The sequence below is a fragment of the Pleurodeles waltl genome, chromosome 4_2 (assembly GCF_031143425.1).
Source record: "Pleurodeles waltl isolate 20211129_DDA chromosome 4_2, aPleWal1.hap1.20221129, whole genome shotgun sequence".
NCBI classification, from domain to species: domain Eukaryota; kingdom Metazoa; phylum Chordata; class Amphibia; order Caudata; family Salamandridae; genus Pleurodeles; species Pleurodeles waltl.
In genome coordinates this window covers 1020459575-1020476103 of record NC_090443.1, presented here as the reverse complement: position 1 = coordinate 1020476103, position 16529 = coordinate 1020459575, and the positions used below count along the sequence as shown (strand labels likewise).

The 16529-nt window shown below is 49.9% G+C and overlaps 1 protein-coding gene across 1 annotated transcript in view; it reads right to left on the bottom strand.

The window, feature by feature from the left end:
- LOC138293606 (membrane-spanning 4-domains subfamily A member 5-like) overlaps positions 1-16529 on the bottom strand; it is a 60689-nt gene that overhangs the window by 14352 nt on the left and 29808 nt on the right. Inside the window, exon 6 of the mRNA XM_069232876.1 lies at positions 16207-16335. Within this exon, the coding sequence (XP_069088977.1) occupies positions 16207-16335 (129 nt within the window). The remainder of the gene's footprint in view (positions 1-16206; positions 16336-16529) is intronic.

The window sequence follows — 16529 nt, the reverse complement described above, 5'->3', positions numbered from 1 at the left end:
GCAGCTGCTGCTGCTGCCAACCCCTCAGACAGGCATCTGCCCTCCTGGGGTCCAGCCAGGCCTGGCCCAGGATGGCAGAACAAAGGACTTCCTCTGAGAGAGGGTGTGACACCCTCTCCCTTTGGAAAATGGTGTGAAGGCAGGGGAGGAGTAGCCTCCCCCAGCCTCTGGAAATGCTTTCTTGGGCACAGATGTGCCCAATTCTGCATAAGCCAGTCTACACTGGTTCAGGGGACCCCTTAGCCCTGCTCTGGCGCGAAACTGGACAAAGGAAAGGGGAGTGACCACTCCCCTGACCTGCCCCTCCCCTGGGAGGTGTCCAGAGCTCCTCCAGTGTGCTCCAGACCTCTGCCATCTTGGAAACAGAGGTGCTGCTGGCACACTGGACTGCTCTGAGTGGCCAGTGCCACCAGGTGACGTCAGAGACTCCTGCTGATAGGCTCCTTCAGGCGTTAGTAGCCTATCCTCTCTCCTAGGTAGCCAAACCCTCTTTTCTGGCTATTTAGGGTCTCTGTCTCTGGGGAAACTTTAGATAACGAATGCAAGAGCTCATCCGAGTTCCTCTGCATCTCTCTCTTCACCTTCTGATAAGGAATCGACTGCTGACCGCGCTGGAAGCCTGCAAACCTGCAACATAGTAGCAAAGACGACTACTGCAACTCTGTAACGCTGATCCTGCCGCCTTCTCGACTGTTTTCCTGCTTGTGCATGCTGTGGGGGTAGTCTGCCTCCTCTCTGCACCAGAAGCTCCGAAGAAATCTCCCGTGGGTCAACGGAATCTTCCCCCTGCAACTGCAGGCACCAAAAAGCTGCATTACCGGTCCCTTGGGTCTCCTCTCAGCACGACGAGCGAGGTCCCTCGAATCCAGCGACTCTGTCCAAGTGACCCCCACAGTCCAGTGACTCTTCAGTCCAAGTTTGGTGGAGGTAAGTCCTTGCCTCACCTCGCTGGGCTGCATTGCTGGGAACCGCGACTTTGCAGCTACTCCGGCCCCTGTGCACTTCCGGCGGAAATCCTTTGTGCACAGCCAAGCCTGGGGCCACGGCACTCTAACCTGCATTGCACGACTTTCTAAGTTGGTCTCCGGCGACGTGGGACTCCTTTGTGCAACTTCGGCGAGCACCGTTTCACGCATCCTCGTAGTGCCTGTTTCTGGCACTTCTCCGGGTGCTACCGGCTTCAGAGAGGGCTCCTTGTCTTGCTCGACGTCCCCTCTCTCTGCTGGTCCAATTTGCGACCTCCTGGTCCCTCCTGGGCCTCAGCAGCGTCCAAAAACGCTAACCGCACGATTTGCAGCTAGCAAGGCTTGTTGGCGTTCTTTCGGCGGGAAAACACTTCTGCACGACTCTCCACGGCGAGAGGGATCCGTCCACCAAAGGGGAAGTCTCTAGCCCTTTTCGTTCTTGCAGAAACCTCAGCTTCTTCTGTCCAGTAGAAGCTTCTTTGCACCCGCAGCTGGCATTTCCTGGGCATCTGCCCATCTCCGACTTGCTTGTGACTTTTGGACTTGGTCCCCTTGTTCCACAGGTACCCTAGATTGGAAATCCACAGTTGTTGCATTGCTGGTTTGTGTCTTTCCTGCATTATTCCTCTAACACGACTTCTTTGTCCTTAGGGGAACTTTAGTGCACTTTGCACTCACTTTTCAGGGTCTTGGGGAGGGTTATTTTTCTAACTCTCACTATTTTCTAATAGTCCCAGCGACCCTCTACAAGGTCACATAGGTTTGGGGTCCATTCGTGGTTCGCATTCCACTTTTGGAGTATATGGTTTGTGTTGCCCCTATCCCTATGTTTCCCCATTGCATCCTATTGTAACTATACATTGTTTGCACTGTTTTCTAAGACTATACTGCATATTTTTGCTATTGTGTATATATATCTTGTGTATATTTCCTATCCTCTCACTGAGGGTACACTCTAAGATACTTTGGCATATTGTCATAAAAATAAAGTACCTTTATTTTTAGTATAACTGTGTATTGTGTTTTCTTATGATATTGTGCATATGACACTAGGTGGTACTGTAGTAGCTTCACACGTCTCCTAGTTCAGCCTAAGCTGCTCTGCTAAGCTACCATTATCTATCAGCCTAAGCTGCTAGACACCCTATACACTAATAAGGGATAACTGGGCCTGGTGCAAGGTGCAAGTACCCCTTGGTACTCACTACAAGCCAGTCCAGCCTCCTACAGTCAGTATCAGAGACAGGGAGCCACCTGGGATCCTCGGGGCCCAAAGGAGCTCCAGCGGGAACAGATGGGGTACCCAAAGCTTTTTTCTGGAGCCTCTCAGAGCTGACTGAGTTTATTCACTGTTACAGTCCACTCAAGAGGAAGTGTTAGCAGGAACATTGCTGGAATCTGTTCCACTGAATGGTTCTGTCACCTAGAGGTACCCCCGGCGTTGCAGGACTCCGTATGGTGCAAGTGGCGGTGCAAAGGATGCTTTAACTACTTGCGCTTTTTATGAGATCCTTTCACTCATGTGAGTTGGCTCGGGATTGAGAGCACGTTTGTGTCCTCGATGGGGATGGCTTGTGGTTGCCCCTCACCGACATCTGTTGTCACAACACAGCTTGAAAACTCTCATTTTAGGGCTCACACCTGCACACATTAGAGAAATTTTAGATATTTTCCAGAGGGGGGGAAAAGTTTGATAAATGATAACATTGCTAGCTCTGGCTCTGCATCAGAAAGGAACTGACATCAGTTCGTGGAGATGGTGCACATATGGCGGCACCAACGTCACACCTGAGAAGGGATAAAGCCAATGCAGATGGAATTTTTTAGAGTTTTCAGATTTGATCTGGTGCATGTGTGGTTAGAAGTCTCTATCAGAACTACACTGCTACATACTAAAGATGCCAAGAATGGAATGAGCATGAAGCTGCTATTTGCTAGGACAGACATTGTGAATGAAGTCTTCTTTCAACCAGTAGAAATGATTTCTCTGAGAAGCCAATAAATCAATAGGCATTGACACCACTCTTTCCTCTACCACAAAATGTATTTTTGGAGCCATGGGTCAGTAGAATGTGGTTGATATAAAACCTGGATCTTTCCTGTGTTATTCATCAATCAGGCCATTACTTAAACCATTCATTCTCCAGCCCCTCCATGTATGCCTCCTTGTAGTCTGCTTGCTTGCTTCTATGTCTCCTGTAACCAAATGTTTGTGAGTTTGTTGTAGACTCTGTGTCTTCCGTGTTTTCCCTGACAAGTCCTGGTATCTCTCTAAAATATTTATAACAGTTTACAATTATTCATATATTGGTTGCATCAAGATTTATCACTTTCTTTGCTCCATTTCCTTGGTTTCTGCCTCATCCCATCTCATGCTTCCTCCTTGCCGATCACGACCCATATTACAGACAGAGCTACGGGATTAGTAAGCCCTATCCAGTGCTTAATTTGCAAAAAAACAAAAACAAAAACAAGTTAGAAATAAAACATTAAGATCAGGTGCTTTAAATGTTTCTTAGGAGGCCACTGCTCAGTTCCATCCACTTCCACAATTGCCACTGATCCAATTTTTTTTTAAATGTATTTATTTATTTATTCAATTTTATAAACCTACAACGACAATCCCAGGAGCGGAGCAAATACATACACAGATAGTCTGGCAGTGTCCAGACAGCAGCTGTTTGAAGCAGCCAATGATAAGATACAAGAAAGATATTCCAAACGTGCTCAAAGCATCAAATTCCATTCACCTCCTTATTCACTAAGCATAAGAAATAGCATTAAAGCACACCGCAAAGATAGAAGCTAAATGCTGGCCCACTCCCAGGACAGAAAGGAACAAAAACAACAACTAACAAGAGAGTGATGAGGGGCGGCGGAGCGGACACAGGCAGCAGAGTCATCCAACCTGACAACGAACATGGTGCTGACGAGCAACGACCCAAGCCAATCCTCCATGTGCATGACCACTCAGAAGGAAAAAAGCACATCACTTTTCATTTATGAGACTCCAAGAAGGAGCGTAGCGGAACCCAAATATCCCTCGGGCGAGAGCACTCAGGGCCAGTTCCCAAAAGGCCGTTAATTGCTCCTGGCAGAACACCGCATCTCGCAGCCAATCAGCCCCACGCGGAGCCCTGCCCCTCCCCCAGCACATCGCCACTCTTCGTTTAGCCAACAATAGCAGCATTCCGACCAGTTTTCGCCATGCAAGCGGCACCCCATCTACCAATCCAAACAGTGCCATCACAGGGGAGAGGGGCAGATCCAAGCCAGTCATTTCCGCAATCGCCTGCATCACCTCCAGCCAAAAGGGAAGCACTTCCTCACAATTCCACGGCAAATGCATGAAATCAGCATCCGGCGCGCGGCACCTTTCACAATGTGCATCTGCACGCAGCCCCATAGCATAAAGACTACGAGGGGTGTAATATAAGCAATGTAGAAATTTAAAATGAATAAGCTGCAGTCGATAGTTCGGCGACAGCGCTCTCAATTGTGCGCAGCAGCTCTTCCACATTGCCTCAGAAATATCCTACCCAACAGCCAGTTCCCACCTTGCCTTGGCAACCATGGCTATATCGCTCTGCTGTTCCTGCAAACACCCATACAGCTTGGTAATGAGTCTACGCGGCAACTGCGCACTCCATAACATCTCCAGCGCCTGGCATGGCTTCGGCAGCACCACAAGGCCAGCAAATCGCGCACGGAGCATCGCATAAACACGCAAAACATATAACCGATGTAAAGCATTGTCTGCTCCAGCACTAAGCGCCTCCTCCGGAGAGATCAATCACTCCCCCTTAAACCAATCTACCAGCGAGGACAGCCCCGAGCCAGTAAGGAAGTCTTGCAACTGCACATCCCGGGACATCCTCTCATCGGCGACATACAGCACCGGCATCGCAGGAGCAAAAGGCTCACGCATCCCTGACTGGCGAAGTAAAGCCACCCAAGCTCCGGAGGTGCACGCAACTGTGTCCACCCCCCGAGACCGGGGCCAAGCCAAGCACCCAAGTACCCTCGGCAGCCTATCCACCCAGCTTGAACGGCAGCGTCAGCTTCTCCCAGGCAATCCTGGGCTGCCCGCCCGCCAGACCAACCGCACCAGAGCCGAACGGAGCCGGCGCAAAAAAACAGCAGTAAACGCCAACGGAAGGTTTACAAATAAATACAGAAATTTTGGCAGCACGACCATCTTGGCAATGCCAATGCGTCCTATGAGCGACAGCAGCAGTGAGCGCCACCCTCAAGCCAAGCTACCAACCTGCCATAATTAGCAAGCCAAAGTGTTTCTACATCACAACTCAGCCAAATTCCCAAGTATCTGACCGGACCGCTCACCCACTCAATGGGATATCGCGACAAAAAGCTCACAGTTTCAGCAGTGAGGGGAAGCACAACCAATTTAGACCAGTTTATCATTATACCAGAAAAGGCGCCAAATTGGACGACCTCATTGAGCAGGACATCAAGGTTTGTACTCGGCTCACGAACATACAATGCAATATCGTCGGCATACATCGAAATTAGTATAGGTCGCTGTCGGAACGGCAGCCCCCTGCTGTTATGGTGCTGTCGCAGAAAGGCCGCCAACGGCTCCATTGGTATTGCAAAAGTAACGGGTACAAAGGGTAGCCCTGGCAGGTCCCCCGGGAAGGGGTCAGAAACACTACCATTCAGCCTCAGTCGAGCAACAGGGTCTGTATACAGCAAGCGAATCAGCTTCACGAATTACGCGCTCACGCCCACCCTGCCAAGCAACGCAAACAGATATTGCCATGCCAGTGAATCAAACGCCTTTGTGGCATCCAAGAACACCGCCACAGCCTCCTCCTCCACCGCAAGGCCACCCACAACCGCAAAGAACTTTCGCATATTATGCATTGTCGACCGCCCCAGCACAAATCCAGACTGATCAGGGAGCACCAACCGCGGCATCAACGGCTGCAGCCTCGCCGCTATCATCTTAGCTAAAATGTTATTGTCTACATTGATAATAGAGAGCGGGCGATACGAGTTGCAGCTATGGGGATCCTTTCCAGGCTTAAAAATCGTGACAATCAGAGCCTCCCAAAGGGAGGCAGGGAGAATCCCGGTCTCCATCGCCTCAGCATAGACCTCCAACAGGTGGGGGGCTTAAATATCGGAATACTCTTTATAAAAAGCAGGAGTCAAGCCATCTAATCCCAGGGACTTGTCACCGGGCAAGCCGCTGATTGCTGCCTTAACCTCCTCCACAGAGAAGGGCGCATCAAAATAAGCTCTATGTGCATCTTTAAACCAGAGCAAAATAATCTCTGAAAAATAATCCTGTGCCGCTTCACAGTTCAGCTCGGTGGGTGCGGAGTACAAATCCGTAAAGTATCTAGTAAAAACCTTCATGACTCCCTCCGTTCCAGCCACTCGCTCACCCTCCGGCCCATCTATTTCAGTAACATAGCCGCTAGCCCTGGGTTTACGCAGCATGTTCGCCAGCGTGCGCCCGGCCCTGTCCCGCTCACCATAGCGCCTCGCCTTGGCGTGTTTCCCCAAAAAGCAGACTTCCCACAGGGATGCTTCTTCATAGCGAGATACCGCACTGCTCAGAGCCGCCAACGTGTCACCAGCCCAATCTGCCACTAAATGCGCCTCCAGCTCAGCAATTCGCGACTCCATCTCGGCCAGCTGCCGCCGCAGAGAACGGAGCACTCCATGCTGCTTAGACAGACACACTCCGCGGATAACCACCTTGAAAGCCTCCCAGAGCGTCCCAGGAGAGCCCACCGACCCTCTGTTCTCATCAAAAGATTTAATGATAGCCTCGCGAACCTCCCCGCGAAATGCTGCATCCCGGATTGCCCCCTGTGGCAGGCGCCAGGCAAAAGCAGCACTCGGCTCCCCCCGGTACCACCAGCTCCAGTTTAACTGGGGAATGGCCAGAGAGGGTCCGGGCCAAGTGCTCCACCGACCGTGTCCAGAGTTCCACATCCCTCGTGCCCAGCCAGCGATCTATGCGGGTCCAACTATTGTGTACATAGTTAACACACGTGCCCTCCCTCTGATCTCCATGTTTCACCCTCCATAGGTCAATCAAGGTGCCATCGCTCATTACAGTCGTTAAAGCAGTGGCAGCAGCGGAGTGTCGCGCCCAGGCCGAGCTCTCCTGCTCCCTCTCCGGGTCCAGGACCACAATAAAGTCTCCCCCCCAAATCACAGCGCCACTTCCCATCGAGTCGATCAGACGCCACACCTCGCAGAAGAATTCAGGGTCGTCAGCATTAGGACCGTAAACCGAAACAAGCCTACAGGGCCTATCCAATAGCGTTCCACTCAGCAGAACATATTGCCCATTCGGATCCACTATGACTCAGTGAGTGCGCCATTGCAACCCCCATGCGCAGCAGAATCGCCACACCACATGCATAGCGCGAGTACACTGCGCCGTGGCACTCACCAATCCACCCAGCTTTCAAACGATTCAACGTGGACGCCACCAAGTGGGTCTCCTGCAGCATGCATACATCTATGTGCTGGTGCTGAATATAAGCATACATGAGCCGCACGTTGCGCCGGTCAGTCAAGCCACGCACATTCCAGGTAAGACAGCTAATCAACGTCATCCTCCCCAGCACCACTGGAACAACCAAGCCAGTAATCCCCGCCACCAAGTCAATATCCACCGCCCACAAGTCGCATCCTAAAAGAAAAGAGAAAGAGAAAGAAGCCAGTAAACAAAGAGAGAACAAGATTCAATGAAGCTCACCCCCCACCCACGCAGACCCCCCAAACGGGTCAGAGCAAAGAGCCACCCCCGAAACCCACAAAAAGGAGATCAAAGACCCACAACATAGTGACAGGACTCATCCAAGGATCGTAAGACTAGCCACCCAACCCGCCAACCGAGCAGACGGGCTGGGGTGGGCAGAGGGCCTAAGAAGCAGTAATGTCAGAGCGGCACATGAAAGGGAAATAAAGGCGTCACAGCAGCATTCCCGTACAGTCATCAAGACCTATTAGCCCTCCAGTCCCAAAGGCATTTAATCAGTATCACTTAGTTTCGCTCGCTCTGCGACAGGGTCACTCGCTCCCTCAGTTGCAGACCTCTGGGGAATCGTCTTAACAAACTTAGCCACCAGCTTTATTCCGTAAAGAAATGCAGTGCACCCCCGTCCTGTACTCGAAGCTTTGCAGGGTAGATGAGAGAAAATCGAGCATCAGTCAGGCTTAGGGAACGTTTAAATGGTAGAAATGCCCTGCGTGCCACCTGTACACTTGGAGTGTAATCTGGGAAGAAGATCAACTCAGAGTTCTTGTACAGCACCGGACGCCTTTCTCTAACCAGCCTCAGCACAGCGTCTCTATCACGATAATTCAGTAAGCGGATAATAATAGGTCGCGGTGGGGTCCCAGCCGGCAGCCGAGGTCCGAGCGACCTGTGAACCATCTCCACTACCAGCATTCGAGAAAGCTCTCCAGGAAATAGATCTGCAAGCATTTTCTCCACAAAGTCCTCCATCCTGCCCATACCCGTGGACTCCGGAAGGCCAATCATCCTAATGTTGTTGCGACGAGACCGCACCTCAAAATCTTTGTTTTTATTACTTATTACCTCCAACACCCGTTCCATCCGCAACAATCGTTCTCGCTCTCCATGCTGCTGATCCTCCAGTTCCGAGGTGGGCGACTCTAAATGCTCAAAACGAACATCATGTTCATCCACCCTGGCCCTAATGCGGTCCATCTGTTCAGTCAAGTGGTCCAGTTTAGCATCTATGCCAGCCAAGCTGCTCTTAAGATCTAAAAACATGGCCTTAACTGATGTGTCTGAGGGCCCTTCCTCTATCGGCACCTCCCCAGACTGTGAGGCGGACATACCACCTTTCATTTAGCCTCCGTCAAAAGAAATCTTCGCCTGCCTCTGCTCCGCCTTTCCCATAATGACTGCCTCCAAAAACCCACAAAGGATAACTCACCGCAGAGGCCCAAAAGAAGGGAAATCAGCACAAGTAGTCTGCCCCTGGAACAGCGTCGTGCATGAAAACTCCAACAGTAGGGCAGTACCCTCAAGCATCAAGCCTCTCATTCACATTTGCAGCCTCCGTGCACCATCAAGGTTGGCAGCTCACCTCCTGACTAACAGCAGGCAAAATGTGAATTCCAGAGTAGGCCTCCGCAATCGCAAAAATGTCGTCACCAGCTCCAAAAAAGTTCCAACATGCAAAATGCAAAGTTCAAAAAAGGCCCCACGGCCTGACCTGCCCGGCGATGGGGCTGCCCAGAGGGCCCCCCTGCAGGCACCCCCATCAGGGAGTCCAAAGCGCACCCAGCCCGACCACAGGGCCGCGCCCAGATCCCCCCACAGCACGAGGGCACCTCGCAATCACCAGCTCTAGGGGCCCCCCCAGTCAAACTCTCCACAGTCGGGCAGGCCCCCGCAGGCCACCCGAAAGCCCGGCGCTGCTGAGCCCGCCGGCACCAAAAGCGGAGCAGCACCTCACCACGCTAGGCCGCAGCGGCCGTGTGTCACAGGGCCGCGGGGGCCGGAGAGGTGCGGGCCACGGTTCGATGAAACTGCCGAGCCGGCCCCCCCAAGCATCACCTCTCATCCGACCCACTCCAGCCGGTACGCGGCAGCCGCCACCCCGCCACACCTCAGCCGGCGTGTAGCCAGCCCCAAAGTCCAGACGTGCCTCCAACGCCGTGGGCCTGGCGCAGGCCGAGCCCGCGTCTCCGCTGCCGGTCGCCGCAGGGCCCCAGCCAGCCCAAATTCTAGGACGGGCAGATGCACCGTCCCACGCAACAATCCGTCCGGCCAGGGGAGCGCTATTCCAGCCGCTCCGACAGGATAAGTGTAGGAGAAAGCCCTAAGCCCGGCAGAGCCTCACAGAGTGAAGGCCATCTTGCCGGCAGGCTAGCCACGCCCCGCCACTGATCCCATTTTAACTGACGCGAGTGAGGCTTTCACAAGTACAGTTTTTGGTGCTTACAAGGTATTTTCATAATAGGGATGTGCATACTTAAAATTTCACAATATATTAGGGCTTGTATAGCATCCTGTGGCCCCAGACTATTTTGGGTGCTGCCTGTGGTGTACTTCTGTCCGTTGAAGGTCCAGTGGATCAGGAATTAACTGCCAGAACAGTTGCTGATGTCCCCACAGCACATCCCACGAGGAGCTTGACAAGAGCTAACCAGATGCTATGTTTCATTTACATGCCGCCTGTCTGGCTCCATGAATTCTGTTCAATCACTTCTGGGTGCAGGCCCATTAACTGGTACATGTTTTTGGAAAGACCCAGAAAATCATGAGTGCAGCAACCACTGGGGCTTATTTTTTGGTCTGGCGTTAGCCAATACATTTTGATTTTACCAAAATGATATGTATAATATGCTTACCTACAGGGCCTTTCAGCCTTCTCTCTTCATCCATTGGTCTGTTCACATTTTGCTTCCGCCCAATGGAACATATAGGGGGTGATTCTGACCCCGGCGGTTCACTACCGCCGGGGCCAGGGTCGGCGGGAGCACCGCCAACAGGCTGGCGGTGCCCCGCAGGGCATTCTGACCGCTGCGGTTTGGCCGCGGTCAGAAAGGGAAAACCGGCGGTCTCCCGCCGGTTTTCCGCTGCCCTGGGAATCCCCCATGGCGGCCGCCATGGGGGATTCTAACAGCCCATACCGCCATCCTGTTCCTGGCGGTTCTCCCGCCAGGAACAGGATGGCGGTATGGGTTGTCGTGGGGCCCCTGGGGGCCCCTGCAGTGCCCATGCCAATGGCATGGGCACTGCAGGGGCCCCCGTAAGAGGGCCCCACATTGTATTTCAGTGTCTGCATTGCAGACACTGAAATACGCGACGGGTGCCACTGTACCCGTCGCACCTTCCCACTTCGCCGGCTCAATTCTGAGCCGGCGTCCTCGTGGGAAGGCTCTTTTGCACTGGGCTGGCGGGCGGCCTTCTGGCGGTCGCCCGCCAGCCCAGGGCAAAAGCCAGAATCACCGCAGCGGTCTTATGACCGCGGAGCGGTGTTCTGGAGGGGGGAACTCTGGCGGGCGGCCTCCGCCGCCCGTCAGGGTCAGAATGACCCCCATAGTATGGTTCAGCCTACCCAAGCCAAGGGTTAACATCACTGGGTGACTTCAATTCGCTCTTTCACAAGGAGTACAACCACACCCACGAAGTTCCCTTCAGTGCCAGTTTTTTGTTTTTACTTTATAATTAATTTAGTGTTGTCTTTGTGCTTAGAGCCTGATGTGATAGCAAAATGCTTTTGATGGGAGCACAGGACACATTGCAGTTTTATGAGATCCCATCTCCTGCTAATAGTGTTGTAAATTCCTTTCGGAGTGTATGACTGATGCAATTTCACATCAGCTCACATGACCTCTGAATACACCCTAATCAGTGTTCTGTATCAACCTTGCCAAATCTAACAGGCTTCCTTTCTTGTCTTCTTTCCCTTCTCTCTTTCCTTTGTTCCATCTTTTTTTACCTTTCTTTTCTTTCTTTCATTCTTGTCTTCCTTCTTTTTTCTTTTCTTCCTTCTTTCCATCTTGCTCTCTTTCTTTCCTTCCTTTTTTACTTCTTTCTTCCCATCTTCATTTAGCTTTCTTTTCTTCGTTGTGACTTTCCTCCCTTCCTTTCTTCATTTCTTCTTCCCTGCCTTCTTTTCTTCTTGTCGTATTTATGTTGTTCTTTCTTTTCTTTATTCTTGTTTTGTTTCTTGCCTTTATTCTTGTTTTCTTTGTTTGTTTTTCTTGCCTTCCTTCTTGATGTCTTCCTTTTTTCCATTTTCTCAAAGGCAAGAAGCTGGCAGCCAATGCCAAACCAATTGGATTGTTTTTAGATGAAAACCTGAAAAGTTACTCCTGACAGCGGACGTACATCCAAGTTCTGCAAAAACTGCAATTTCCCTGTAAACACAGATGCTGCCAATGCAAGGTCTTTTTGGGCCACAGGTCATCTCCTGCTGACTGGAGGTCAGGTCTGAAGTTCTGACAACACGCAGTTGAGTTGAGTGGCCATCCTTCTTTCCCGTTGTAGGATCTCTTCTCAGTAGGTTTTGAGGATCCTCACCGTCTCCTTGACGTCCACAGAGGTCCTTGATTTTTCTGCCCATCCTCACTTCTTTCTTGGTAAGAGTCAAGCCTTCTAGGATCACAGAGTTAGGGACGTTCTTCGATCGCAGGCCTTCTTAATGTCCTCAGCCATGCAAGCCTCTTTCTTGCTTTCTTCTCTTATTTGTCTTTTCTCTTTCCTTCTTTCCAGCATATTCTCTCTCTTTCTTTGCCTCCTCTCCTTCTTTCCTTCTTTTTCTCTTTTCTCGCCTTCCTTCTTTCTTTCTTGCCTTCCTTCTTTCCATCTTTCATTCTTGATTTCTTTCTGTCTTTCTGTTTTCCTTTCCTTTGCTGCTGCGTTTTCCTTCCTTCTTTCCTTCCCGTCATCTTTCTTTCCTTCATTCTTGTTTTTTTTCTTGCTCTCATTTTTTCCTGTCTTCCTTTCTTAATATCTTTCTTTCCTTCTTTTCCTCTTTCTGGCTTTCTTTCTTTCTTACTTTCTTTCTCAAAGGCAAGAGGATGGCAGGTAACGCCAGACCAACTGCCTTCTTTTAGGTCAAACCCTGAAGTTTACTCTATTGCTGCAATATATTTCTAAAACTGCCAATGGAAAGTCTTTGCGCGTCACAGATCATCTCCCCCAGACTGGTTTATATTGCTCTAAAGTTTTGCCAACATGCAGTTGAGTGGCCATCCTTCTTTCCCCTTGTGGAATATTTTCTTGGAACATTTTCAGGGCACCTCCCTTTGACATCCATGGAGCCCTTGAATTTTCTGTCCATCCACATTTCTTTCTTGAGTTATGTCTTCTAGGGTCATGCAGTTATGGATGTTTCTCGATCACAAGACTAATAAATGTCCTCTGACATGCATGGTCATGCTTAACGTGGCACCTACTTTTCACCCTAAAGTATTTTTTGACTTTCACCCTGAAAAGTAAAATATATTTTCATTAGCCTTACCAGGTGTAGACTTAGGTTACATGCACTGGATTTGGATCCCTTTGGAACCAGAGCGTCGCACTCGGAACAGCTGTATCACCGCAGTTGCATGGAGAAAATGTATGCATCTCGTCCACTGCAAGTGCTGAACACGATGCATCATTTCGGCTACACCTTGCACCTTCATCAACAACGACGCATCCCGAAACAAGATACTTTGGTTCAGCAGGCCCAAGTGGGTCCCTGTTCTGGCCCGCGTTCTATTGTGGTCAGCCTGAAATTTTGACTTTGCCCTAGTCCAGCGAGACCAGATCTCCCATTTAAGCGATTTTTGCTTCTAAGCGCTATTTTACATTTATTCTTTTAAAAATTCATTTATTTAGTTCTACTTATTGGATTTTTGTCACTTTGGTCTTGTTCTATTTATTAAATGAAGATATATTTTCCTAACCTGGTGTGGATTATTTTTGTGTGGTGTTTCCACTGTTTTACTATCTGAAGTGTTAAAGGAATACTTTACACATTGCCTCTTAAGTTAAGCTCAACTGCTCTGTGCCAAGCTACTAGAGGGTGAGCACAGGTTAACCTAGGATGTGTTTGTTACTTACTGTGACTAGGACTTCGGTTTCTGATTGGGCAGAGTGCATCCCACTGCCAACCAGAAACACAATTTCTAACATTCTTCAAATGGCCAATCACTTGGATTGCCAGGGTGCCACAAAATTCCGAAAGGATTCACTAGGTACCCCTCCCTGGAGAGAGGATCCAAGCTACCTACGGAAAAATCCTCTGTATGGTTAAAGACGTGTACCCCTGCTTTGATTGCCCGAGTGGACTGTTGGCTGGATCCCTAATGCTGACTTTTTGTCATAGGCAAACACGGATCATGTGGGTGTGTCATGACATAGGCTTATCTCACGGATTACAGTCTAGCTGAACCACAGGTGGTGCCCAAGTGCAACCCTCATGGTGGTGGAAGGCTACCGCCTTCACCAAGAGTTAAGCAGCACAAGCGTGTGGTGGCAGCATACTGTGTAGTGATCTGTAGCAGTGAGCAGGACCTTTTAATTCAGTGCCACTAAAGTGAGACCTAAAAATTCACTCACCTCTTTGAAAAGTTGAGCTGCTGTGTGCTTAACTCACCCTTGGTCTACATCTTGTGGATGTAGGGTGCTGCACAGCACAGGAGTAGGGACTCTGCGCTGGATGTATCTGTGTCTGGGAAGGGTACTGTACAGGGCTAAAGCAGTATTCTGTAGGACGTGCAGCGAGTCCATGTGCTGAGTGTATGCATGCCTGCGAGGAATACATGACATGAAAGATACAGTGCTGCGCATTGCATGCACAATGAAAGCATATGTGGGGTGTACATGTGCTTGCGTGAAGTATAATACATGAAGAGTGAAGTTTTGTGCAGCAGGCACATGGTGAGCCCGTGTGATGGCAGTGTGTACTTATAAATAGCAGACCCTGATATAATACTGAAAGACTACAGCACTGAGCAGTGCGCACAGACTGAATGTGTCCGTTGAATGTACATGTGTCTGTATTGGTACAATACATGGAGGTAACCGTACTGGAGATTATGTGTGCTGTGCACGTACAAGGAGTGCAAGTGTGCTTACAATGGTACATTATGTGGAAGTCCCTTGGTTCCATTTTGGAAAGCCCAGGCCTGCTGGCTGAAGACATTAGGAGTGGAAGAATCCCTATAGACAGATTTGTGTATTCCTGCATTCCTGTGAGCTGGGTGGGACACACAATGGAGCAAGGGACTCTCCTTTTACATTATAAAGGTTGCGCTTTGATTCAGTGATCGATCACAAAGAAGAGACTGGGACATATCTCAGGAAAGGAGACGGGTCTGATATGGGAATCATAAAGAGTAGGGCTGGGAGCCTGGGATTAACATTTTGATGCACATATCACAGTGGCTGACATCCAGATGTGAGCTCTGGTCACTCCCATGGATGGTATTGTGGGTCAATCATCTTCGGAGTCTTGTTGGTTGTGTAAGACAGGAAATATTAAGGAAGAGAGAAGTGGATATTTCAAAATTTGCCATCTGCCAAGCAGCAAGGCAGGATGTGTGAGAAGGGGAAACTCTGCGAGACTTCTGCCTGTGACCAGGACTTGGGGCAAAGGGCTGCTAGTGTCCCTGCTAGGTGAGGGGACATCACCCAGGAGAACAAAGACCACTGGCTTTGGAGCATGGAGCTCAAGTGGCTGCCTGACTGCTAAAACCAGTGTGCCCTGTGCGGGAGAGGAGAACGTTGGAGGAAGTGAGGTCCAGTGGGAGCCCTACCATGAGCCCACCACAGTTAGGCCCAGTAGCTGGTGTGCCCCAGGCCCTCTGAAAGGGGTTCTGACATAACTTTTCACACATTGCTTCAGATAAATTAATTAATTTGGGCAGTTTTCGATGTTGAATGGGGTTTCGTCCGCACCCTGCTTAAACTTTATTTCTCTTTTGGCTCTCTGTATATTTTAGTGTTCAAAGTTACCTTAAAATGACACTGCACTCTACAAACACTTTTCCATTACCGCATGAGCACTAGGGAAGTTGAAAACAGATCCAATTACAGAAAGGAAGAAGCTGAAAATTCACATGTGCATCTCCAAATAAGCATATGAAAGATTGCCATGAACATTGTTTTTTTTTGGTGCTGGAGGAAAGTCTGTGTAAAAGGGTTAAGTTCTCTAGATCTAGAGTAAGTGGAGGAAACACCACTTGATGAGGTATCAGGGAAAGGAAATCCCTGCTCTAGGTTTACAGGATGCAAGGTTGATCTAGCTTCAACCTTTCTCATCCCAGTGATCACTGGGGTTGATTTGGCTGATCTGGCAAGCTAGGCTGGTGTCCCCTTCCTCCCTAACCACTTCATGTGTACTGGGTTGCAGGGGGCAAATCCTTCCCGCTAGAAGAACCGGTCTCCAGTCTGTCTCCTGGAGTATACGAGTAGCTGTGCTTCACTGCAAGAGCCTCCAGATAAGTCTTTAGGTTTACCCTGAGCACACGTGATGGGAATGCCAAGGTCTCTATGACGATGTACAAGAGAACACCAACACCCATGACAAGGTAATAGTGACCCCCTGCCCAGCCCTACGGTCCACATTCAAAAACACATACATGACAACGTTCAAGGAAACCCCAATCCTGGAGTTCATGCTCAACAACGTCAATGTGACAGATAAAGAAAACCATAACACCAATGTGACAGTCAAATCACACAGCAGAATGTCGGACCCCAGCAGATCCTTACCTGAATGCCATGCGAGGATGACGGATTCCCACGCAGCCACATGCCAGTAAAGACTGAGGTGGCAACCGAGATGCAAAACTCCAATAGTGCAAGCGTAAGAAGGAATAACAAACTCCCAATCTCTAAAACCTGTAGGAGAGGATCAGAAAAATAAACATAATTTCACAGCCACGGAGACCCGCCAAAACTCTCCTGACCACCTCCTACCTGGCTAATGCTGACACCCCATGTGTGCCATGGAGTACAGATTAACCCTTAGTTTCTCATTTCTATTGCTTCCCCATGGTCTCTACTACTGATACCTAACATAATTTAGTGCCTTT